The following is a 25,305-nucleotide window of genomic DNA, read 5'->3' on the forward strand; positions in this document are numbered from 1 at the left end:
AATGGACTTTCTATAATACTTAATAAATAATTCTTCTGGGTATGCTCGTAATTTAGCTGTTTTAACATAGAATTGACTTTCGGACAATCTTTGAGCATTCGACGGGTGTACCCAGTAACTTCGTTTCCTCTTTTTCTTGTTTAGCGCCAGTAAAAGTGCAAAAGCAATCAATTCGTCATGGTCCATGATGTCGTGCCTTCAATATGGTTCTTCTTTACGTACTGGCCATGTAAATTCAGAATGAAAAAAACTGAATGTGTGCGCTAGTGACACGGAATCCCGAATCTGAATTCCTGATCCGGAAACCGTATCCGGAAACCGGATGTGTGCTGCCGGCCTTAGAGCAGACCAAATGCCAGTTGACGTACCTAGATGACGCATGGATTAAAAATACTGATTTCAATGAATATTGCGTCAGGTCGGGGGCTTGTCCTATGGACTTTCCTGTAGTAGCTGAACACGAATATTTCCTGCGTGCCTGACCGGCAACACGCCTCCCTATCACGTCACACAAAATACGGGAAAAGTTGCCTATAAATACTGAGCTCAAAAGTTAAACCAGGTAATTTTAAATCGAGTTTCATGATATAAGGTTCTATTTGTGAGGGTGAATTTGAATGTCAAATCGGTTTAAAAAAAAAGAGGTTGCATAACATACGCACCAACGCACAAACAAAATAACGTCGGTACTTTTTTTTAATTCGGCCAGTGCTCCCAAATTGTTCGGACGCTGCGCGCGTTGGCTGTCCGATACTCCGCGCCAAATCTCGTTACATAATTTTATAAAAATCGGCTTTTCAAATATTATAGCTCGTGTTCAGTGATTGTGTTTTGTTGTTATTTTAATTTTATTTTGACATTTTATTTTTGGATTTGGTAAGTAAAAAAAAAAATATTTTTTATGTTTTTTTTTCGTATTTATTTAGTAAAACGATTTTTAGTATGACTGTGTATTGATTTGCAGAGACTAAAAAATGATTTTATTATTTTATACGAGAGCTTTTTTTCTTACATTATCATGGCTGGAGGTAGCTTGAAATATTTTTCTAGAATATATTTTAAAATTTCCTTTTTGGTTTTGGGAAACATAGAAATATTAAGTACTCACAATTTTTTTTGAGAATGCTTAAGCTTGCAGATACTTTTCGAAAATGTCATGTGTAAAATGCAGTAGTGTTTAAGTTTCGCAAGAGTAGCGAACGTAATTTTATTGATTTTACGATGTCTTAGAATTTTGGCAAAAGCACAGAAAACGTCTGTTACGTTATTCGTTCAATTCCTACTCAATGTTATTGTAATCGTTAGATAATACTCACATTTTGTGGCTGGTCGTAAATTACTGTTACGACCACAGATTTTTTTTATTCCTAAGGTAGGTTAGAGAAGACTAGACCACAAACAAAGCTTTGTTTGTGGTCTAGTCACGGGTCTAGTCTTCTTGTTAACGATTAACGGGTATAATTTCGAGAAAGGCACTCGATCTGATTATTGTTTTCTCATAGTGAGCTTTGGGTACAAAATTATCTACATTTAATACCTGTACTAAAATGCATCTTGTAAAAAAATTTACCTAGGTTAGAAGCGTTTCGCGAATTGAACCCTTCAATTAATCAAATGTATAGGTAGATAGAGATTTATGAATCCGCATTTTCAAATTGCATTTATAAAGTACCAATGCAAGCGAAAATATCATAAACTAGACTTCCATTATACAAAAGAAAATATACCCCATCGACGTGAAATTGAACTACCCACTTTGAAAGAAATATTGTTCTGGAACATTCTAACTTTGTCGAAGTTGAATTTTGTTTAGTTAAAGTATAAAATTTAGTTAACAATAAATAAATTTTACCTACCTTAAATCGTAAAAATGAGAATCATTACCTATATGAAACAGTTTATCTAAAATTGTAGTAATTAAAACTTGTGCCGTACTCATAGACAGTGATATCAATAATCCACTAGATAACGTAGAAAAGATTTCATTACATTGATTAAAATTAACGAAATTACTATAAAAACGGTGCAATCGTTTATTTAATAGATATGAATTTCGTAGTATTTTGTTACAAACGCGTTTAATTTCGATATTAAGTAAGATGTGCAATATTGATAGCGGGTAGTTAAAAAAGATGATTAGTTCATTTGATATTACAAAAAACATTATCATCCTGTTGGCGTGGTCGTGTAAAATTACGTTATGTACATAGTTACAATACATAAAACTGCAAAAGGCGTGGTTCTAATTAAAGAGTCAAATCATTTATTTCATGTAGGCCTTTATAAGCACTTACGAACGTCAAAAATTATAAATAGGTTTGACTCTAGTTGCAAACTAAAACATGAAAATGAATTCTAGAAAAACCCGGAAGAAATCAAACTTGTAAAATACTAAAAAAATAATGTGAAGAGAGTTCCCTCGGGGAAACAGCTAACCTTACATTTAACTCAGAACTGTATATTTAGAACAATACTCAAGTAGCTAACTAGCTACAGATCCTGTTTTGAGCACAAAAGACTCATAGACTTAACTTCACAACTACCTTTTGTTGTTAATCCCAGTCTCACCTTCACCTTCGTATCTAGATATTCTAATTTACTGTAAAGTTATCTTACAGTAAGAAAGGAACGTTTAGTTTCTTGATTTTCCTAAGTAGGATCGCGAGCCCTTTTTTGGGAAAATCGTCGAATAACTCGTGAAAAGCTGTCAGAATGTTACTGATTAAAACCCATCTCTATTCCTTATTTCGATTGATCCTGTAGACCCGGTAGGAGATCAATGGGTCTCCTCTTCTTCCTCCTGCCCTGTCTCTAATTTCATTTAGGGTCGGCGCAATATGTCGTCCTCCGCCATTTCCCCTGTCACTCGTCATACAGACACTAACTCCCTTCCTATTCATGTCATCTTTCAGGCAATCCATCCATCTTTTCTTAGGACTTCTCCATCCATCTACATTCATACTTAGCAGACGCTTTGTTGCATGCGTATATATCATTACCTCATTAAATGCCCATACCATGACAATAGATCAGGGGGTCCTGAGTACCTACGTACTTCGCGGCCCTCGTACCTAAAGGGCCCCAGAAGGAACATCAGTGGGTTTCAGTCAATAAAAGTCAAAACTGACTCTTCTATCACAGTGGAATTTAAGCGCCAGCTATTTATCTTTGATTTTTGTTCAGTCTACATTACTAAAAAAAAATACCCTACCTACTTATGTAGGTAGGTAAGCAACAAATATTTTTCTTCCGATCAATAAAACGGATAGGCTACCTAATTATCTACCGTCAGATATCGCAAAGAAGTGTAAAGGTTAGACGATAATTCGCGCAAACAATATGTTAAAAATAACCTTGTGAGATCTGAGAAAGGTCATTACACTCATCTGCTTGAACGAAATTTTACTACACATTCCAGTTAATAGGTATGCTCATAATTATCTAAAATGGTTTTATGTAAGGAATTCGTGCTGTTATTGTGAGAAACTGCTTAAATATTTCGATTTTAAATCTCAGTCTGGATTGGAGATTTAATATTCAGAGACATTGAAATTCTATTTTCAGCCACCTCTGTCAGAGTTCGTTTAAATGCAACCAAGTCCCGACCCCTTTTCATACCCAAATAAAATAGTGCAAACATACCTACTACACTATAGGTCTGTATACTATCGGTATGTCTTGGAAGTATAGCTTCTAACAGTGAAAGATTTTTTCAAATCGGTTCCGTAGTTTCGGAGGCTTTAGGGTACAAACAAGTAAAACTTTATAATATTCGTATAGAAGATGATTGGTCCCAGTATTAAAACCATTTTAGAAACATTTGTTTCGAAACAAACGTTGAAACTAGAACAGATGAGGTAGATGATGAAAACGCATCTCATAAAATTAACATAATCAGATGTTTGAGTTAAATAAAATAAGATACAAGCAATAGGCACGGTAGTTCATAAACCTAATTTAGTAAAATGTTCTTTGTCATTGCAACCAATGTTTTTTATGCATTTTATATTAGATCACTTATGATATCAAGTGAATTAAGTAATAGAGACATTAGGATTTAAGATTATTTAAACAAGAATCAGTGTATCTATTCACTTAATTTATGCATTTTTGGAAGTTAATATCAATTATTCAAATTGCAAACACAAGTACCTACTTATTTTTGAGTAGGTACCTACTTGTGTTGGTACCTACTGGTATCCTGAATTCATTCTTGTCAAGTTGTCCTGGTTATAAGCAACGAACCACTTACTGGTATTCTATAAATACTGTTTTAATTAGATCCCAACGCACACCTTTTCTTTCAGTTTGAGTGTTATCTTGTTCGATTTTCGGTTCCTTAAGTTCCTTAAAATAATTGATACATCATGACCATTTTTGCCAGTAACGTTAACATGCAAAAGTTTTTTTAGAAGTACATATTAGTTTTTTTTGGTTTACTAAGTGGATTCCTAATACTTCTTTATAACGATGAGTATGCAATGCATAATTACCTATTAAGGCTTTGGGTGAACAAAAAAGCGCCTTAGACAGAATGATCCAACGAAAAATCTATTGAAAACAATTCATTCATATAACTTTACTTCACCGAAGTTAGTCATACATTTGACTAACTTCTTCTTCCTCCTGCCCTGTTCCCAATTTTATTTAGGGTCGGCGCAATACATATGTCATCTTCTTCCATTTTCCCCTGTCACTCGTAATACTGACACTCACCTCCCTTCCTATTCATGTCATCTTTCAGGCAATCCATCTTTTCTTAGGTCTTCCTCTTCCTCTCCATCCATCTACATTCATACTTAGTACACGCTTTGTTGCATGCGTATCATCCCTCCTCATTACATGCCCATACCATGACAATCTTCTACTTCTCATCTTTTTGACTAACGAGGTTCGTAAAATCACTAGTAACTTGCCAACTTCGGTCAAGCAAAGCTACTTGAAGAGATATACATAAATGATAGTAATCTGATATTTAGTTACACATGATCTGCTTGACCTAGATGAGCCACGTAAAATGGTTGTAATAAGCCACATCTAGGCGCACTTGAGGCTGACACCAACCTACTTTGAAAGAGGTTAGATGACGACTCTTTGGTTGGGAAGATAAATGTTTATACACAAGCTTTTAAAGTCAAGGTTGTGCTTGAAAACTGGGGTAATTAGTACGTAGCCTTATACTTACTTTTTTCAATATAGGTAATACTAAAACTACTTATTTCAAATTCTGAGTATTAAGGATTAGATGCAGTATACAAACAGGAACGGCTTTGACTCTTGGGTATATTGGAAAGTTTTAAGCATAAATAAAACAGGTATGGATTTTTTTCCTAAAAACCTAAAAACAAGGTTCATAATAGAAGAAAAGTCTTGTAAAGAGTTTGGCACATATGTTTTATCTCACGAAAGCGGTTAGTCTTTGTTTGGCCCGGCGACCACCAAGTGTTTCCGAGCTTACGGCCGCTTTCATGAAATAAAACATCTATAGTTACCCTATTGAACCTTTAACTAGCTATGTAATCGTTAAATAAATCTTGTTATTTAACCTTATGGCCCAGTATTCAGTAATGTTGGCGCCCTTTTCAGTTACAGTGTACCGAATCGTTAGGGCGCTTGGCAGTAAAACTTTGACAGCTGTCAATTACGATAATTAATATCGATTAAAGTTAAAGGTCATTATTCGCATTCTAAACAATATTATTACAATTAAGTTCCTAACTAAAATCAATAAGAAACAAAATGTCTACCTTTTATCTTGTTTTTATTACTTCACTTCTAAATTCATTGCTCTATAAACTTCTTTATAACTAAACCATAAACGTTATAGAAATTAATAAAACACCAGATTTTAATAACAACTACATAATAGAATCATTAACTATTAAAACATATTGTTAGATTAAAACTGGGTCGTATTTTATTTTTATCACAGTATGATATCATTTATCGTGTAACGTATCTCGAGTTACGTCGGTTTTGATAGTGAACCGGTCAATTTGCAATGTTATTTGCAAAAGGTACCTACCTATTCACTAATAACTAAATATTTTTTTTTCAAAATTAAATAATACTATTTAATTATAAGCCCGTATATTATTATGTATGGGAGAGTTAACGCTCTTAACCAATTTTTAATACAACTTTGTTTCATTAAAATTGTGACAATTATTTACTCTTCATATTGTTCCTATCAAAGTATAACAAAACTTGGCGGTAACATTACAATATGTTATTACAGTTAGTAGCCATCCTGTACTTTGTTCTACTGATAAGTTAATGGTCATGATATCTATGTACTGCACTCATTTTTAGTTAATTAATTGTAGGTAATGTGTTTTTATTTTACCAACTGCCACATATAGGTATCAATAAAATTATAAAATCTATAGGTACCTATTATACATTTAAGCATAAGCATATTTTATTCGCATCATAATGTATGTAATAAACTACATATTTTGAATGGTGAAATAAGGAAGCAGAGTACATTTATTGAACTTTTCCGATCCAAAACTGGATTCTTTTTTTATTTCTGTCACTCCGTGACATTCAACAATATGGGATGCGGGCAATTTTTTTCCAATACTTCTATGGGTACCTTCTGTGTTTGTTTATCTAATGATCTACTAACCCTGACTATTCTCTGGATATACTCGAAACCGTGGGAATGAACTGTCCTTCATAATTCCGTGATTAGCATTGGTTTTGTCTGTCAGCAAGTCCATTAGTTACGGCACTTGTTTATGTAAGAATATGATTATTTTACACAGAAGAAAAACAAACAAACACATCGAATGTGTTGCTATGTTTCAATTTGGCTTGGGAACTTGAGACAGCCAAGTATCGATTATGAATAGCTTGCTGTTTTCCGCAGTTCTGCCCAATTCTTGCAGTCATTTCTTACCCTCAATAGTAACTATATGGGAAAATGCCCCCTTACCCTTATTTAAGGTAACATATATAAATTGTATGTAAATCGTTTCAACTGTTTTATAAGGAAAGCAAAAAATTAACAAATACACTATCCCATTTATATTATCTAACATTGACGAAAAAGAAATAAGTATGAGTGAGTGCTAAGTCATTATTTATAACCGACAATATAAAGGGATTTACAGCATGACTTCATTATCGCGCTTTTCAAAACGGATTATGGCGGATAATACATTTATTGAATACAGTAGCCGAATGCGGCTTATCTTAATCCCGACAAACACAATGATATGATAGCTGAGATAACGTTCACTTGTTATCTTAAGAATTGGGTTCTATTTGGAACTTGTATTCTTTTGAATATCGCGGTATAATGAATTTCAGGATCAATTTTCTTGGAGGGCAAAAGAATTCTAGAGCTGAAATTCAGTTATTTATTTATTATTTTTATCAATGTTTATTGAGCATAGGTAGCATAGTACTCGGAATTTTCACGTTCAATTTTCAAAGTACCTAAAATAAAAAAGTTTTAAGAAAAACTGACGTTTATGTTGTCGTTGCAATTGAGCTTTAGGCAATAGTTTGTAATTAAAATTACAGTTTATAAAGATAAAATCTCCAAAGATTCCACTTAACTATGCTTTACATGGTAGTGGTAATTGCAGTAGATAACTCCTAGATACGCCCACATTTCCCCAGTTGTATAGTAATTTGCTATTTACATGGAACTGTGGGCTAGACTATTACCATTAACTGGGCACAAATCCAGACTGTTTGACTCACAGGTAGCTAATACAAATACCTACGTAGAAATAGGAGGTTGTCTACCTACTTATTTCATCATCCTCCGAGCCTTTTTCCCGACTATGTTGAGGTCGGCTTCCAGTCTAACCGTATGTAGCTGAGTGCTTTACAAGGAGCGACTGCCTATCTGACCCCTCAACCCAATTACCCGGGCAACCCAATACCCCTTGGTTAGACTGGTGTCAGACTTACTGCCTTCTGACTACCCGTAACGATTGCTAAGGATGTTTAATGACAGTCGGGACCTAAAGTTTAACGTGCCATCCGAAACACAGTCTACTTATCACAAGTTGTCTACTTATTTATCGAGGTACAAATAGGTACGTATGAATTGAAAGCTGTCTGCTTACGTATCGATCTAGTGTAGTATATTTTAATGTATGAATAACAAAACATTTTGGTAGATGCTATTACGAGCAAGAAAATCATGTGCTTTTGTACTATGTTAATAAAACCGATAAACACAAACGTCCAATTTTGTTCAACAACTGTTTACTTTGAAAACAGACACTACAAATTTATAGTAAAGTAAACCATTGTTTGAAAGAACTGACGTTTATATTGTCGGTCGGTGAACTTCCCCAATTCTCGTGATATATTTATAGCTTCTATTGACATCACCAACAATAAAACTGAAATTGATATAAAGTAAACGATATTGAACTTAGTATTACTTAATGATATTATGTGATTAGCCTCAATAAACCGCAAACATACGACCCACACAAGGATAGGCGATTTATTTGATTGTCGTTCACTATATTTGTTGTACGATGGATTTCTATAACTTGTCTGTTGATTTGTGGTGTGAAGGTCGTGGTGGCCTAGTGGGTAAAGGATCAGCCTCTCAAGTATGAGGGCGCGGGTTCGATCCCAGGTCAGGCAAGTGTACCAATGCAACTTTTCTAAGTTTGTATGTACTTTCTAAGTATATCTTAGACACCATTGGATGGCACGTTAAACTGTAGGTCCCGGCTGTCATTGAACATCCTTGGCAGTTGTTACGGGTAGTCAGAAGCCAATAAGTCTGACGCCAGTCTAACCAAGGGGTATCGGGTTGCCCGGGTAACTGGGTTGAGGAGGTTAGATAGGAGGTCGCTTCTTGTAAAGCACTGGTACTCAGCTGAATCCGGTTAAACTGGAAGCCGACCCCAACATAGTTGGGAAAAAGGCTTGGAGAGTGAGTGATCTGTTGATTTGTGGTTAAAGATTGTGCTTTTAACCACAAATTTATTAAGTTAGATATAAATCAGTCTTTCTGCAATTAGCCTACATCATAGATCATATTCGTAGTAGGTAACAGTTGGTGGTGTTATCACTGTGCATATTGAAAAAGCACGAAGAACTTCTTCCTTTTTTGGAAGTCGGTAAAAAAATTGTAAAGATCCCTCGTCTACGAACTGCCGACGGTCCGCTTAGCGTACATATAAGTAAAGCGTGTCTTTTACAAATAACCGCAATTCTGATTCTGACGCACTTCAGTAAAATCAATAGATGAAATCTTTGCTTGCATTTTTTGATGGCATTGACTAGTACAAAAGTTGGCAACACTGTAGGATCCGGTTCCGTTCGCCAACGTTAACGTCATGTAAATGATAATTAAATATGTACATAATGTTAAGTTTAACTGGTTCCAATGATCTAACATTTGCGTAAGAATTTCTTGAGGCTAAGGTAAACGAAAACACATTACCTTGCTGATTACCAAGTATGGGAATATCTAATCGAATATAAGGATCAGATTGCCAGTCTGTTTCTCAATAAACGCCACTACTTAATTGCTACGTACTAAAAAACAAAGTAATCAGAAGCATCTATCCGTCTTTGCGCTAAAAACTCAAAACCTACAGAACGAATTTTCATGAGTGGAGCTAAGGCATTATTCGGTATTTATTATCCGAAAGCGTTTTGTTACTTGTCTATTATTATCCTTCATAATTTCTATAAGAAAAACAAAAGAATGATAGGTCAATCCATTTTCACTTTTAGTACTAGTCATTGCTAACTAATGTAATTATGTGGTTACAGAGAAGGAATATCTTACATAGCATAAAAATATATGAATCTAATAATGTATCTTAGTACATATTACACAAAAATTAAGTCATTTACAACGCTTACAAAGTCTATGAAGGCAATACATACCATTGTTATCATGAAATCAATGCTGATTAGCCCAACTATGATAGTGCGACATAAAAATGTACTCTGATAGCAAATAAATCGCGTTATCATCACGTTACTCTGATGATAAGGTTATAGTTACATAATGGAAGCACCTGTTATGCTGTCTTTTGAAATTGTGGCTCGTGGCTCACTTATTTAAGGGGTATAACCCCTTACCCCTCACTTATTTAAGGTGTATTAGAGCGTAATGTAGGATAGAAGGTTTGATAAACTTATTTCTTATACCAGCTTTTGCATTCGTTTTTAACATTAACATGTTCTCCAAGGCACGGTTGTATCACCACCAACTTCCAAAGTACGGGCTGCTTCGTGAAAGTTTCTTAAATCCCACAAAGTGATTTCGAACTGACGAATCGATCTCTAGACCTCAAGGGCAGCCAGTTACCACTATATCAAAAAATTTACCTGAGGCTCTGTGCACAGAAGGTCACGCTTTGTCACCACTAGACCAATGGGCGGCTTGTAAACCACAATTTCTGTACCAGGGTTTAGAGCATTACCCCTCCTTTGCCTCCAAATTAAACCAAACTTTATACGTATTCTCCCTGCTGCGGGATTGTTCGAAAGAGTTACCGCGGCCCTGGTACATACAAGGCCTACGAAGGTACATGATAGGTTTTAGCCAGTAAAAGTCTGACACGGGAGTGTACTGCTGCTAACCCACAGCGGGAGGAGTCATTGATGATATCCACTCAGAAAAAAATATGTATACTCCCTCCCTCCCCCCTATATCCCAATAAGTAAGTACCAATATTTATTCAAGGTTAAATCACTTGAGGCAAGCTTCCGTCGTGATAGGCCACTCCACTATATCTGAATAGGCCGATAAGAGACAGATTTGCCGTCAATAACGCATTGCAAACTCCTTGGAATAGGTACCTAATAGTAATATTTGAAAATGTTTGCTCACGTGTTTATGAAGTAGGTTTTTTTAATTGATTTCCAAAAAGGTGGAGGTTCTCAATACGTCGGTATCTTTCTTTAATTGTCCCAAGTTCACCTACAACACAAAAGTGGATTTTCTCGTTTCCATTTTCAAAGTGGACAGTTGTTTTAAGAAAAACTGACGTTTATGTACCTATCCAATGAAGTTTCGTCTTAGTTAGGGCTTGAATACAAAACTTTTTTTCCACTTATAAATAATGTTAGTATATTTATGATAATGTTTATGGGTGGTTTAGTCACCTAATGTATTGCATAGTGCGGGTATTAAAGGGGGATAAGCTGATACTTGATAATGATAACTGTAAAAACTGATGCGCAAAAACCTTTGTTAATAAATCAAATAAATAGAGTTACTCCAGTCAAATAATTTTGTTCGTTCATATAAGTATAAAAGTTCTTCTTAATTTTTTAATACTATAATTTCTTTATCTTATAATTTTCCAGGATTAAGGAAGGCTATGTAGCTGGCCAAGTGCGTTTTATTATTTCAAGTCGAACCTCGTTTACAGCCTTTTTATCGTCCCACTGCTGGGCACAGGCTTCTTCTCACACGTAGAAGGATTGAGCATTATCATTAAGAATTAAACTAAACAAAAGGATAAAAGAATTATAATTAGTAGTAGCTCTTCATATTATGACGCTGAATACACTGTCTGTCGTTTATAATTTTGAGTGGCACTTAAACTCATATATATTCCACTACACTAGTTGAAGCACCTAAGATTCCTTGCAAATCTGATAACGGATCATACCATGTAGTATGATAATATGCACTATTTCAATGCCATTGTTTATTTAATCTAACCAATAATGTACTTATTCAAATTCTTCAGGTACGATTTGTGCTAGAAATAGAACAACCTTTTTAATGAAAAATCATCGAATGTCCCTTGCCCTTCTTATATGGTTATAGTGAGCCTAAAATCTTCGTTTGTTCCTTTTGGAGTCAAAATCAAAAACGTTTTTCAAATTAGGCTGATAAATCACCACTTTAAGAACGTCAAAAACAAAAGACAGCCCCTAAAATGCCCACCATTTACCAGTTCCTATGTGTTTTTGCTGGGAAGAAGAAGTGGTGAACAAACTCCCCAGCAAAACATGTCACACTCAGTTATTTGTGCACAAGGGCTACGGTAATTCTATCGAATAATCCCACAGTTCTGAGACCCCCCCTTAGCCAATATTTCTAGTTAAAAATTTGCACGAGGTGCATCCATCGCTCCGTTGGTCCTTTTTGCAACCATATGTCATAATTTGCCTTATTTTTAACTTCAGTTCTTTTTTTTTATGCGATTTCTGAATCGTGTTGCAGACAAATTAATTATTAACATGTTCTGTACTACATGCTTATACACCGTGGCAAAGATTTCTAAATACATTTCGGTTACCAATACTGAGGTATTCAGACTTCCTCCTACATACTAATTTCTAATCATATCCTCAAATAGAATTGCTAATTAGTATAAGATTGTTACAATGTAAAGGCAACATTATAACTGGTTTTGAAATTGCACAACACTTGACCAATGGATACATATGTATTATAAACCTAAGGAAGCTATATGCTTTAATCAGTAGTCAGAAGTAGTAGTGCGGATAGTCAGAAGCCTCAGTCATCACTGGTGTCAGAAGTCTGACACCAGTCTAACCAAGGGGTTGCCCGACTAACTGGGTTGAGGAGGTCAGATAGGCAGTCGCTCCTTGTAAAACACTGGTAGTCAGCTGAATCCGGTTAGACTGGAAGCCGACCCCAACATAGTTGGGAAAAAGGCTCGGAGGATGAGGCTATATGCTTTAATGCGTTATCTTAAAAACTACTGGCACGATTTGAAAAAATGTTTTTGAGAAATGACACATGCTAATCTTAATGCGGGTGCACGAAGTACCTAGTTTCCGCAGTACACCGGCCCATAGGCGAGCTATATTATAATAACGCCATATATACCTCTAGATACAATCCACAGATAGTACCCGCATGGCCTGGTACAAACATTATGATTGCGAAAGCAAGATATAGAAATAGGCCAGATTACACCATCTATTTTTCAGTTACATAACGGTAAGAGCCTTTTATAAAATAGAAATAATGAAAGTACATTTATTAACGAAAAAAAACCGCATCTACCTGCTGCCGTTATCGATATCGAGCAAAAATGAGCAAAAAATTGCAACTCTCTTATTATCGCGGTTCATGAGATACAGTCTAGTGACAGACGGACGGAAAGAGGAGCGAAAATAACAGGGTCCCATTTTATCCTTTGGGTACGGTGGGTACCCTAAAAAGATACGGACAATACAAACTAAAAAATAAAAGTTAAGATCAAGTAACAGAAAGCAAATAATTTGACATAAGGAAAATATTTTTACACCCACGCAAAACCCGCTCAGCAAAATGTCAAAATCGCCTCTACACTTATTTTCGTCTACCCGTAAGAATGATGCTCTTCCTTAAACTGTTACTTTGTAACTACATGTGGAGCAGGTTAACAGAATAAACGATCATTTCCTTTTGAACTGAGAGCATGATTCAATAACCCCACTGGTTGTCTCGGTTTATAATGCGAAGGCGTTATTGTTATAAAATTGGGTACTGTAGTCTGGTGGGGTCATTTCATACATAGCAGTTGTACTTTTTTTTACTCTTACTGACTAAAAACCGTCGTGTTCCATGGTAGGCCTTTTATGTACCAGGGCCGCGGTAACTCTTTCGAACAATCCCGGAGTCCTGGCAGGGCTAGCCGTTGTACCTACCTAATATTGATCTCTGAGCAAGGATCAAATATCCACACACTAAAGACCCTTCTTTCTTTTCGTTTTTGTAAGAATGTAGATTACTCATCACCATAATCGCCATCTTCCTCTCATGTAATCGAAATTTATTATTTGTGTCCGACGATACATATCTTCTTCAATACCTCTATCTTGCGACAGCAAGTATAATTTTACTCTACTCTTATTGCAAAAAAGATGGAGGATAATTTTCACATATAAAGCAGAAGCTAATAAAGGCTGTCTCGTCTCAACTAGGTTATTTTTGCATATTAGGTAAATAGGTTTCATTAATAGTGCCAAAACTATAGAGCGGAGGACGTTCAATCGTTTTAATAGTTGAGGAAAATTGGCACCTATGTATAAATATATAATACGTGTAATTGCAATGGCCTTCTTTTTTGGCAAGCTGTACACATGTATTAACGTTTACCTTATAATACTTAAAGTAAAGGTTTCCTTTTGAATATCTGTTAGGAATGAAATGAGGATGACGGCTACCTAAGAACTATATTATAACAATCTGGCAAGCTTTACACGAAAAAATAAGTCATGGCAATGTGTACAGAAATGGACTAGCATTTTGAACTGCCTTGCAAAACAAAGATCTGAACCTGTTATGATTTGAGACCTTCAGTAGTCAGAATAGATGACAAAGAAGGCCATATTTGGTCAACATGGTTAGGTCAAATATTCCTCTCTTTTAACACATAGAAAAATCTTAATTTTCTTTCGAGGAAAATCTCCCAAAACTGCATTCAACAGCTGGTTGTAACCTATAGACATTTTCTTTTCCTCAATCGACTGACTGCTCAGTAACGAGCAAAGATGGAATTCACACCTATAAGGTACTCCCAGGGTTCATTGCTCCAGTCTATTTGCCTAGCCAATTAGTCGATCTACCCACAGAACTCGAGAACAGTTGGTCTTGTCTTGTTTGTATTCGTGATTTGCGATGGGAACCGTCGCGTGGGTTTGCCGAACGAATGCCAACCGTTTGATTGAGATCCTTGGAATATAAAGAGTCATTCTTATGCATCTATTATTCTGGAATAGGGTTGCTGAATCAAAATGAATTTTGTAAATCGTACACGTACCAGTTTTACGATTATTTTCGAAACTCGGTAGAGGAGTCAGTTTTTGTTTTAAGGTAAGATTTTCAGTTTGTTTATAAAGATTCAATTAATAAGCTTTATATTTACTTGAACGACTGATCCAAGTCAGTTTAGATTCTAAACTGAGTGGGTTAGATTGACATATAGAGATTGGGGTTGATCCTCCCACCTCAGAGGTTCAAAAGCTCCCACCCACTCTGGTGGGAGCTTTTGAACCTTGTAGGAAGTGCAAAAGTTAGGATAGGATAGCTATAGAAATGAAAGGAAAGTTGTCATCGAAAAAAATATTCGCTTAAAACTTGGAGCATTCACAGCCCTACTGGTAACGAGTGCGGAAATAAGCATACAATACAATTTTTATGGATCCGTCGATCGGGACCATGACTCGAGATCCTCTTGTTGTCGCCAATGAACTTCGTTAACGCGTAATGCACGCGCGATGCGCTTGATTTGACCCCTGCATGCATCTGTTTACTGCAGCCTCTCGAATGTTCTAGCTAAGGTTGGATTATTAGGTCAATTGTATGGCCTATTGATTTCTTCCGGATCTGTTGACAATTGGGTGATTTAATGGCCATTTATCATAGAGCAGTCCTGAGGGTTTGACGGTTATTTTCTATCTCTAAAACGGAGTCAAACACATTTTTCAAAACGAGGATCCTTATTGGACAGATATAGGTAACTTCACAGGTTTTTCTATCTCTTTCCGTGCTATCACTTCTGACTACTAAACTAAAAGCTTATTCTAGAAATTGCTTTAAAAATCTTGATCATATAGATTTTAAACTCATTTTCCTCATTTATTTTGAAATTCTTATCTAGGAAATCTACGTACGTTACTCTGCTCTAATAGGATTTAACAGAAGTACGTAACGGTACTAGCATAGAGTTATTTGCTGAACAAATTAGCACAATTAAGCAGTTGTTAGCATTAGCTCGGCGGTCACTCCAAGGCTGTGTACTTGTTAATATCTGAGATAATCTTAATTAAATGCCGATAGAACTGCTAGCTGAATGTTCTTCGCATATGAATTGTGTTAAATTGTAATCTTTTGTGACAGTTATATTGTTTTTACGGCATAATATTTGTGTGTAGGTAACAGTGTTCTGTGACAAAAGGTAGGGTAGACTTTTATGTGGTTTTCTACTCGCCGTTCAACCATGTAGTGTTTCTTATGTGCATTGTATGTAGTTTAGAAGCGTTCATCATTCTCCTGGTCTTATCCAGGGTATATTATGATATCAGGCGATATTTAGGCAACATAACTTTCAAAATTTTTGTGGTCCGTAAATTATATTATTAAGTTCTCTAAAAATAGGCTGTTTTTGGCAATGTTAACTAGTTTATTTTCCCCTTTTATTGAACTGAATGTCTTTTGTTACAGAATGCGAGTACCAGGATACTAGAAAACTGCAGAGATGGATAAGCCGACGATGCATATGTTGGATGTCCAGGAGAAGGGGGGACAGACAAGAAAAACGAATCAGTATATCGCTGCGGTTGCGGGTAAGCTCATTTTTACATCATCAGCCTTTTTAACACGCTTATATTAGTTTCACTTGTAACTATGTATGTAAGAAAATCTTAGAATCTTAATTTGATCCACTCTCTGGTCCTCGATTAGGATGAAATTTTGCACACGCTCTTAGTTCTGATGACAAGACATGACAAGGGTGATTTTTTTAGTTTTTTAAACTATTAATTTTATTGTTCTACTGCAAGGCACAGTAGAAAAGGAATGAACGTAAATACCCACGCTTGCTAAGGTAGATTGGGGATTGAAGGGACTTTTAATTATAGGCTGTACAGGTTTCCTTAATAATGTTTCCGCCGTCAATTTACTTCAGTATGTATAACGTTTTAAGATTCGGTTGATAAGTTTTGAGATTTTTGCCAAGTATTGATTTATCTTCTAGTTACGTTATCCAATATGATTGTATGTTCACCTTAATATAGCTGAATTATTAAATGAAGAACGTAGTTAAAGACTGCTATTGTTTTAACATACAAAGTAATGCTAATGATTACTCATTCCGTTAATTCTGTTTACAATAATCACTGCATTATAGTGCACTCACATGACCTCTGCTTGCTACTTTTCAAAAAGGTGACTTTACAGTGCATTGACTTTCAAACGAACGTCCAATAAAAATATTATAGCACTCAACATCTTACAGATTCAGAATTACATAACCGGACACTCTTTTAGAAACTTTTTGCCATTTCTCACAAATAAATAACATAGTGCTTATAAAAACAAAGCTATACGTATCAATTAGATATGAGTATGAATTCATAATTATCCGCCTAGTTTTCCCTAACATGTAAGGGGCAACTTCCAGTCTTATCGGACCATCATCTACCGAGCCTTTTCCCAACTATGTTGTTGTCGGCTTCCAGTCTAACCGGATGCAGCTGAGTACCAGTATTTAACAAGGAGCAACTGCCTATCTGACCTCCTCAACCCAGTTACCCGGGTAACCCAATACGCCTTGGTTAGACTCAGTTCCAGTCTTATCAGATGTTGCTTCCAATGATTTACACTGTCTATCCGATAGTTTACTCCGTTTGACTGGTAAGACCACCACAACCAAGATCTTCATTCAAAAAACTTGTAACTGCTTAAACAATGACAATACATACATCGTTAAAGTCGTCATAAACAAAAATAGACGTTACATTGACAAGACTATTAGCATCACGGTATTGGCTCAGCATCAGGTTATTTTTGAGTAGACTAGCCTAACCTGGCAGTTGATGCAGGCGCCAGTTATCTGCATCGACATCATCGGCCTATTTAGTACCCTACTTACGAGCTATGGCCTCTTTTCAATCAGAGAAAGATCATCAAGATTCCCGAGTCTTTTGGACTGGCCTTTTTCGTACACAACTAGTGAGATAAGGCAAGAGGCTTTCGGTCAGAGAAAGATCATCACGATTCCTTTAGACATAAGAGGGAATGCAATTTTTGTATTTTAGATTTACCTCGAGGCGATCCATGAAAAATGATTGCAACTCTAAATTGATCCGACTTCTCTGAAAATTATTTAGAGCATATAGGTCACTATCAAAACTTGATTGATATGCTATCGTCTCCAATATTTAATTTCCTTGAGAAAGCGTAGACCCTTATGTTTTGTGACTGTGATTTATTTATTTATAGTTAGTAGTTTTTAAAATACAGCTTTAAAAATAACACCCACCCAAGGCCCACTTTTCAGTTCAAGTTCAAGTATGTTTTCGGTTTGAGCGAAGTTTGTGGTTTTAAATAAATTATCATTATGAATGAATGATACTGATACTATTATTATGTGTTCGGTGAATCATATGTTCTGTTCTAAAAAGGGACAGCGTATTTGTTTAGCTGTTTCAAGTGTAATGATGTTTGCTCTGCCAAAACTCATTTGTAACTATAGTTTAGGCTGTAACTGTAATGAGTGGTATAATGACATCTTTATTGTGGCAGTTAGTACTTCTAGTCCCATTGCTGACATTAATTAGTAGGACCATTAATATTCATATAATTACTTAAAGTGTAATTTTAATTAAACTAACAATGATCTAGGTAAAGGCTGTTAGAATTCTACGTAAGATATTTTTATCAAAAGAGAGATACAGCATATTTAAGAACCTGTGTCCCAAAAGGTAGTTGTGCATAACTCTAAGATGTCAAGCTAGAGTCAAGTTAGAGGAAACTTTCACAATCACTAGCAAAGTAACGGCTGTATTCCACGAAGATAACTTCACTTACCTCCGTACCTATTTTCTTAAACAAATTTTCTTTTCTGCAGCGGCCATCGGCGCAGTAGCGGGCGGCACAATCCTAGCATGGACCTCCCCAGCGTTACCTCAGTTGGAGCCTTTCAAAAACGTCACAATAGTCAACGGCACAGCAGCCAATGGTACTGCACTCAACACAACAGCCTTGCCAGGGAACTACAGCGGGTATATCAACTCGCTGGGCCAACCTGCTGATTTTTTGCTGGATACTAAAGACAGTAAGTGGGATTGTGGAAGGAATTAGCATTGTTTCTGGTGTTTAAGGGTGCGTCTACACGATGGAAGTAGATTGCGCGTGCTGAGGCACTTGCGCAGGTTACATACAATTTAATAACGTGCGGGTCCAGCGACTCGCGCATGTACCAAAGCAGAATACCCACTCGCGAGCTTTGTTGGTCACTTGTTAACTTGCTCCAGCTACATGTACCCTGTAGACGCACCCTAAAGATGGTAATATTGTCCGAATTAGAATAAGACCCTTGCATTCTGACCTGCCGACTGTTGGTCTGATGGTTGATTGACAGTTTGTTTTGTAGGTCATAGTTAATCCAATCAGTTGGTCTGATACCGACCGAATACCTCATCTTTGTGCGTACTACCATCTCGACTTATTTATGAGCCCAATTACACTATCAGCCGACGAAAAGTTTGCATTGTGCAAACTTTTTTGCTTTGCCTTGAGGTTTGTGACATCAGCAATTCATTTCAAAGACAGAGGATGTTTGCCCATGAAAACGAATGAACCTGCAACAAACGAATGACTTGCAAAACTACGAACAAATACAAATGACGTTGTATGCGTCCTCTAAAATATTCTTTACATACAAACAAGTATACATTCATATTCGTATATTATTCACGAGAAGGATATATAAAATCTTCCTGTTTTCGTATAAACTCGAAACCGTATTGGAATATCATTGGAACTCCCACACAAGCCTCGTCTACGTAATTGCGGTTATTTGGTCATCAATTAAACCTTCATCGTCCTTGCATTGTCTTAATGACGAACGTTACACACCCCGAACACACCTACTGTGGTTTTTTCGTCATCATTGTCGTCATTCTAGATGTTGTCTTTTACAAGAGAGAGTGACTACCTAAGGGAAGAAATTGTATTAATTTTACCCATGATTGTCGTTGATCCTATGTTGTGAGGAAGGTGTTGATCATGAATTGAATGGATACGACCGAAAGAACAGATAGATGGTTACTTGCGAGATGAAGTTAGACACAGAAGTATGAACGGACACAGAAGATATGTTGCGCCAAATCGAGAGGTAAATGAGAAATTAGGTCAAGGGCAGGGGAATGATAATGATCGATGATGACCTTACGAACCTATTGACTAGAGAAGATCCCAAATTCAGATAACCAAATACTGTTGATGACATAGAACAGTTTCTAGGAGTTATTACTATCATTTGATTGGTCAACGCAAAGGTTTACTTAAAAGTGTTTCTCTTCCACTATCCACACTTATCTTTACACATCATTAATCTTTGCCTATAAGTACTCCTTTAATAAAATAATAATGTATTCGATGACCAGATTATAACAACATAGCTTTAGTATAAAAATAACGATCAAGTACCTATATATTCATTTAAAATTTTATTTTTAAATTATTTTTAAATAATAATTATATTTTGCAGTTGAATACTGCAATGAATAAATGTATTTTTGAATATGCACTTATCAATTTGGTTTGGGTTTTTTGTCGAGACAGTTTGCATTAAGTAATTTCCTTGTACCAAAGTTTATTTTACGTACTTGTACATTAATAATTTTATTAATAGTTACGGTACATACAGGAAAATACAATTTATCGCCGGTTTCGGTAAATTGGCCAGGTTTTCCTCTGCATGGGTATTAATAAAATAGGGATATTTTTGGTAAATGTCTTGTATTACGAATCAGGTGATCCTTTAGACCAGTGGTTCTTAACCTTTTTGACATGAGGGACCACTTTAACTAATGTTTGTCTTGCCGGGGACCACCTCATCGGTTTACCTAAATTAGCACTAAAAATAAGGCCATATAGTTTCTGAATACGCGAGCGAAGCGAGCGCGAAATTTTATCGGACTTAAACCAAATATTACGAAAAATTTATCCCAAACGTACTTAACTTTTTGTTTGTTGACAAATGCCAAAACAAGGGCATATAGTTTCTGAATACGCGAGCGAAGCGAGCGCGAAATTTTATCGGACTTAAACCAAATATTACGAAAAATTTATCCCAAACGTACTTAACTTTTTGTTTGTTGACAAATGCCAAAACAAGGGCATATAGTTTCTGAATACGCGAGCGAAGCGAGCGCGAAATTTTTATCGGACTTCAACCAAATATTACGTAAAATGTAGCTCAAACATACATTCTCATGAATGGGGGGAATAGGTACGACACACCCGATATACGTCCATGCGAAAACCCCCGCTCGCAATTATAAGTCGATAAAAATTAAGTTAGATAACGTATAGCAACGTCGCGAAGCTAGGCTTCGCGGACCACTTGGAATGCCTCCAGGGACCACCAGTGGTCCGCGGACCACCGGTTAAGAACCACTGCTTTAGACAAACTTACATACATGTGTTTTAACTCTGATTTATCTTAAAGAGATTAAAAAAAATGGAATAACAAGATCACATTTCAAACGATTATATTATCAAGACCATTACTGCTCTCATTCATACGTTATTCTGAAACTTTCCAAGACCGCTATACGTATATAATTCAAGTCTAAAAAATCCAAAAGATCTTCAAAAACAACAGTTTGATAAATGGCCCTACTAAAAATAAGCGCCAAAAATATTTTCCTACACAAACATTACATAAGTAAACGACGCTCAAAAACTAGCGAAAACCGGTTTCATCTGGTAAAATGGCGGCAAAATATTTGCTGAAAATGTTATATTTACAATGTTCGCGACGCAAGACAGTGGTGGGTGGTTGGTATTCGTTGTAAGAGTTATTTTGGTTGCTAAACAAGAAACACGCCTCCCATTAAGATTTGAAGTAATCGTTATTATCACAAACATGTGGCCACATCAGTGATGGTTAACGGTTCATGTTTCTGAAGCCTGCACTTTAAATTGGTTATACATTAACTCATTTTACTGTTGTCATTCATACATTATTTAGATAGAAGAGTATGGGAGCATTGATTGGGAGTATTTGGGAGGAAAAAAATATGCTGCTCCTACCCCAAATAATATTTGGACAGGTATTTGCAGGAGGATGATTATTGCTGTAAACCATCAAGCGTTAAAACTTTGCTATTTATTTATATTTTTCATAGTTTGAATGATTATCTAAAACATTTTCACTAGTATTATCTATCTTATCCTAACTTTATTCGGGCTCGGTGTAGGATGTCCTCTTCCATACTTTATTATCGTTATCGCACTAGCAACAAAAATAATTAGGTACTGCAGCTTATCATTTCTGACCATCGAGTTAATGGCAATGAAGTTGTAAAAGCAGTGTTAAACAAAGTCGCTTTCTCTGTCCCTATATGCCTATGTATGCTTAAATCTTTAAAACTACGCAATGGATGCTGATGCTGTTTTTTGTAATAGATAGAGTGATTAAAGAGGAAAATTAATATTTATAATAACATCCATTAAATAATGGAGAAATACTGTCATTTTTAATTTTAGCATTGCACCGCAGTCGCTAGTTAGAAATATAATCCCTAATAAATTCCTGACAGTCAATAAGTCAAACAAAATGCAAGCGTTCGCTATCGGGACCCAGTATCCGGTGTTTGGTGATAAAATATCCCCACTGGTACACAGATCGCTATATTTACGAGCAAAACATTTTTCTTGGCATACGCCACTGTGACGTAGCTGTCACGGGATCGGAAGACACGCCTCCGTACAAAAATTAACGTCTTTAGAACAAACATTAGAATTTCTTATCGTACGATTATCTTGTGACTTTGTTAGCTTTTCGTCTGTCTTTAGTCTATGTATTTTGTCATGTATGGACTTTGTTGCTTTTTAATTTACTACCCAAATGGAGAAGGTTCTCAATTCGAATGCTTTTCCTAAAATTGTTTTAAAGCAGAAGCTACTCCATGGAATATTTCTTTGCAGCGGTTTGCTTTTGACATTAGAATTTTAACTTTATCAGTATTACTTACAAATAGGCTGGTATTTAAGATGAAGTTATCAGTCAAAATCAGATAAAGGACTGAATATTTATTCGAGGTATCTAATGACAGTGGAATCGACTGACGATTTGGTTTTAGACTATGTGTAGCGATTCTTACGACAGTCAAACCGATTGATATTAGACATAAGACCAGTTATTTTCTTATAAAGATATTTAATTTAAACACTGGGCATAGAACATGTAACATTATATTATGATCTTGTCTTGTTTATATTGTCCTATAAAACTTTTCACGTGGGTGAGCGAGAACAGCTGAAGTACAACGAACATATTGCTGGTAACATTATTATTATTCTGAATGTTTGAGTGCATTTTGTTGTTTTGCTCGACGTATTTATATCAAGGTTGAATGAAAGAGTGTTGTTGCAACTCTTTATTTTTAACCGGGGGCCGGGCTGTGACGTAGTTATGGTGGAAAGTTTGTTCATCACCGTTTTTTCTTTCCAGCCATAAAATTAAGAAAGAAAGAGCGTTTTTGGGGGTGCTATCTTATAAATAGGTTTCAATAAATTAATTCGTATTTGATTTAAGTTTATGTTGAACCGTTTAGCATTCTCGGCAAAAGAGATTTCGGTGGACGTTAATTTTAAATGTTTCAGGACAAAGTTGTCACTTGTCTAACAGTCTGAGCCATTTGTATGCTTCCAAACTAAATTCGCTCAGTGTCATTTATCTCGCAAGTAGCCTCGCTGGCAAAGTAACTGATGTGATTTTGTTATATCTTTCTACGTTTGTAGCAAGGAAAAATATACAAGTTTCGCAATATTTAGTTGAAAGCCAAAAGCTATCACTTTTAAAGCGAGCTTAGCTATCTTTAGTAATTTTGCTATCGCCTAATGCAACTAGTACTTTATATTGCAGTTTAGCGGCTGAAATACCTTTCCTTGTGACACTCAATCAATCGCAATTTGATAATACCTACTATTTTAGAAAAGTTCAAAGTTCAGTACGACATTAAGTCATCGATCAATTTCATTCAATTTTTGGCGACCCCCAGTCTAATTCAGACGGAAAATACCCTCGATCTAATGCCAAATCCCGTGACATAATTTCTTTTACATGCGTAAGAAGACATGACAAGATAGGTTAGTAACCCTTTTAATAATATGAGATCCATCCCACCATCACCCCATCCCGTGATAAGGGGCACACTAGTGTGATCGTCAGAATCGTTGTCACTGCTCATAGATCTCCTGGAAATAGATATAGAGAGTCCCAAAACGTGGCATTATTTCAAGAGGCGCAAAAATACAATTTATTAACATCGTTTTATTCGTGGAATAGTTGTGGTCCCAAAAATCCTGAAAGGTAGTAATTAGATAACAACGTTTGGTAAAAAAAACCTCAATACTTTTGCGTAGTTTCCTCACACTGGGAAAAGTGATAGCCATCCTGATATTAGAAAGGCTGTCATCTTTGGATGCTGATTATCTTCAAAACCACGACGGTAGCCGAAAAAGTTAGCAACTAATTGCAGCTAGTAGTAATTAGGTAGCAACTTCCTAAATGTCTTTCGAGGGTATCACTGAGGAGTTACAGCGATTCTGACTATCACGCTCAACTGACGTTATCTGGCAGGCCCCCAGATTGCGTAATGTATACAGAGGTGTGTATTCAAGATTACACGTCATGGTACGTCGTAAAAATAGACAATAATTTATGGCTTTCATTAACATTGCGATGGGTCTTAGGTGAAGTACGAAATGTGATTTCTTATTGAAGCATATATCATTTGCAAACACATTAATGTTATAATGTGATGAAAAATGTATTTTAATGCTATCAATGTTTCATGCATACCTTGATTGAACATGAGTCAAAATATCTTCATTGCAATCTTCAAAGTAATTTACCATACATTTCACTAGGTCGGTCTACTTGGGTTACTCTTCTTATTCTACTTCTTTTTGTATAATTAAATCTTCTATCAATTAGTTCCATTACCTTGTCTGAATCGTCGTTATAATACAAAAACAGGATCCATTATACGCACCTATTCCAAAAGCTAAAAAGTCTTACCACATTGCAGGTTCCCTAGTCTCTTCAATCCTCGCTATCGGCGCGGCCATCAGCGCTTTGCCCGTGGGTATGCTCGCCAACAAGGTGGGCAGAAGACCGACAGTCCTCATGCTGTCTGTGCCGTTCCTACTCAACTGGCTGCTGACTATCTTCGCGAACGGAGCTGGCATGCTGATCGCTGCGAGGTTCTTCGCTGGACTGGCTACTGGTACGTCTATGCAAAAGAATCTTTGATAGTGAGAGGATTGCTGATATCTATACTTATTTGAGACTGTAAAGTTGAGGAGTTGCGTTTGGTAGACCTCGCAAATCTCAGGGACTTCTATATTGACAAAAACAGTACTTGATAGGCTATTTATCCAGAGAGAGATGCTAATTTTTATATCTGGTTGCGCTAAGTTGTTCTCATGAGAGGCGGGTGTAACTGCTGGTGGAAGCTAGTTGTTGATAAGTAGGAGGAGCACTTGAAAGGCCAAAAATTCCTAAGAAATAAAATGAATTAGTCTGCCTAACGGAAGAAACCTGAACTGTCTCTCAATTTTAAGTTCTGTTCAAACATCTTTGTATTACT

General features: G+C 36.1%; 1 protein-coding gene across 1 annotated transcript in view; it reads left to right on the forward strand.

Annotated features, from left to right (window-relative positions):
- The first annotated feature begins 567 nt into the window (after window positions 1-567).
- Window positions 568-25,305, forward strand: part of LOC110377069 (facilitated trehalose transporter Tret1) — a 28,766-nt gene continuing 4,028 nt past the window's right edge. Inside the window, exons 1-4 of the mRNA XM_021335761.3 lie at window positions 568-876; window positions 16,139-16,260; window positions 18,546-18,752; window positions 24,745-24,942. Of these exons, the coding sequence (XP_021191436.3) occupies window positions 16,173-16,260; window positions 18,546-18,752; window positions 24,745-24,942 (493 nt within the window). The 5' untranslated portion in view covers window positions 568-876; window positions 16,139-16,172. The remainder of the gene's footprint in view (window positions 877-16,138; window positions 16,261-18,545; window positions 18,753-24,744; window positions 24,943-25,305) is intronic.

Source organism: Helicoverpa armigera, chromosome 21 (genome assembly GCF_030705265.1).
Source record: "Helicoverpa armigera isolate CAAS_96S chromosome 21, ASM3070526v1, whole genome shotgun sequence".
Classification (NCBI taxonomy): domain Eukaryota; kingdom Metazoa; phylum Arthropoda; class Insecta; order Lepidoptera; family Noctuidae; genus Helicoverpa; species Helicoverpa armigera.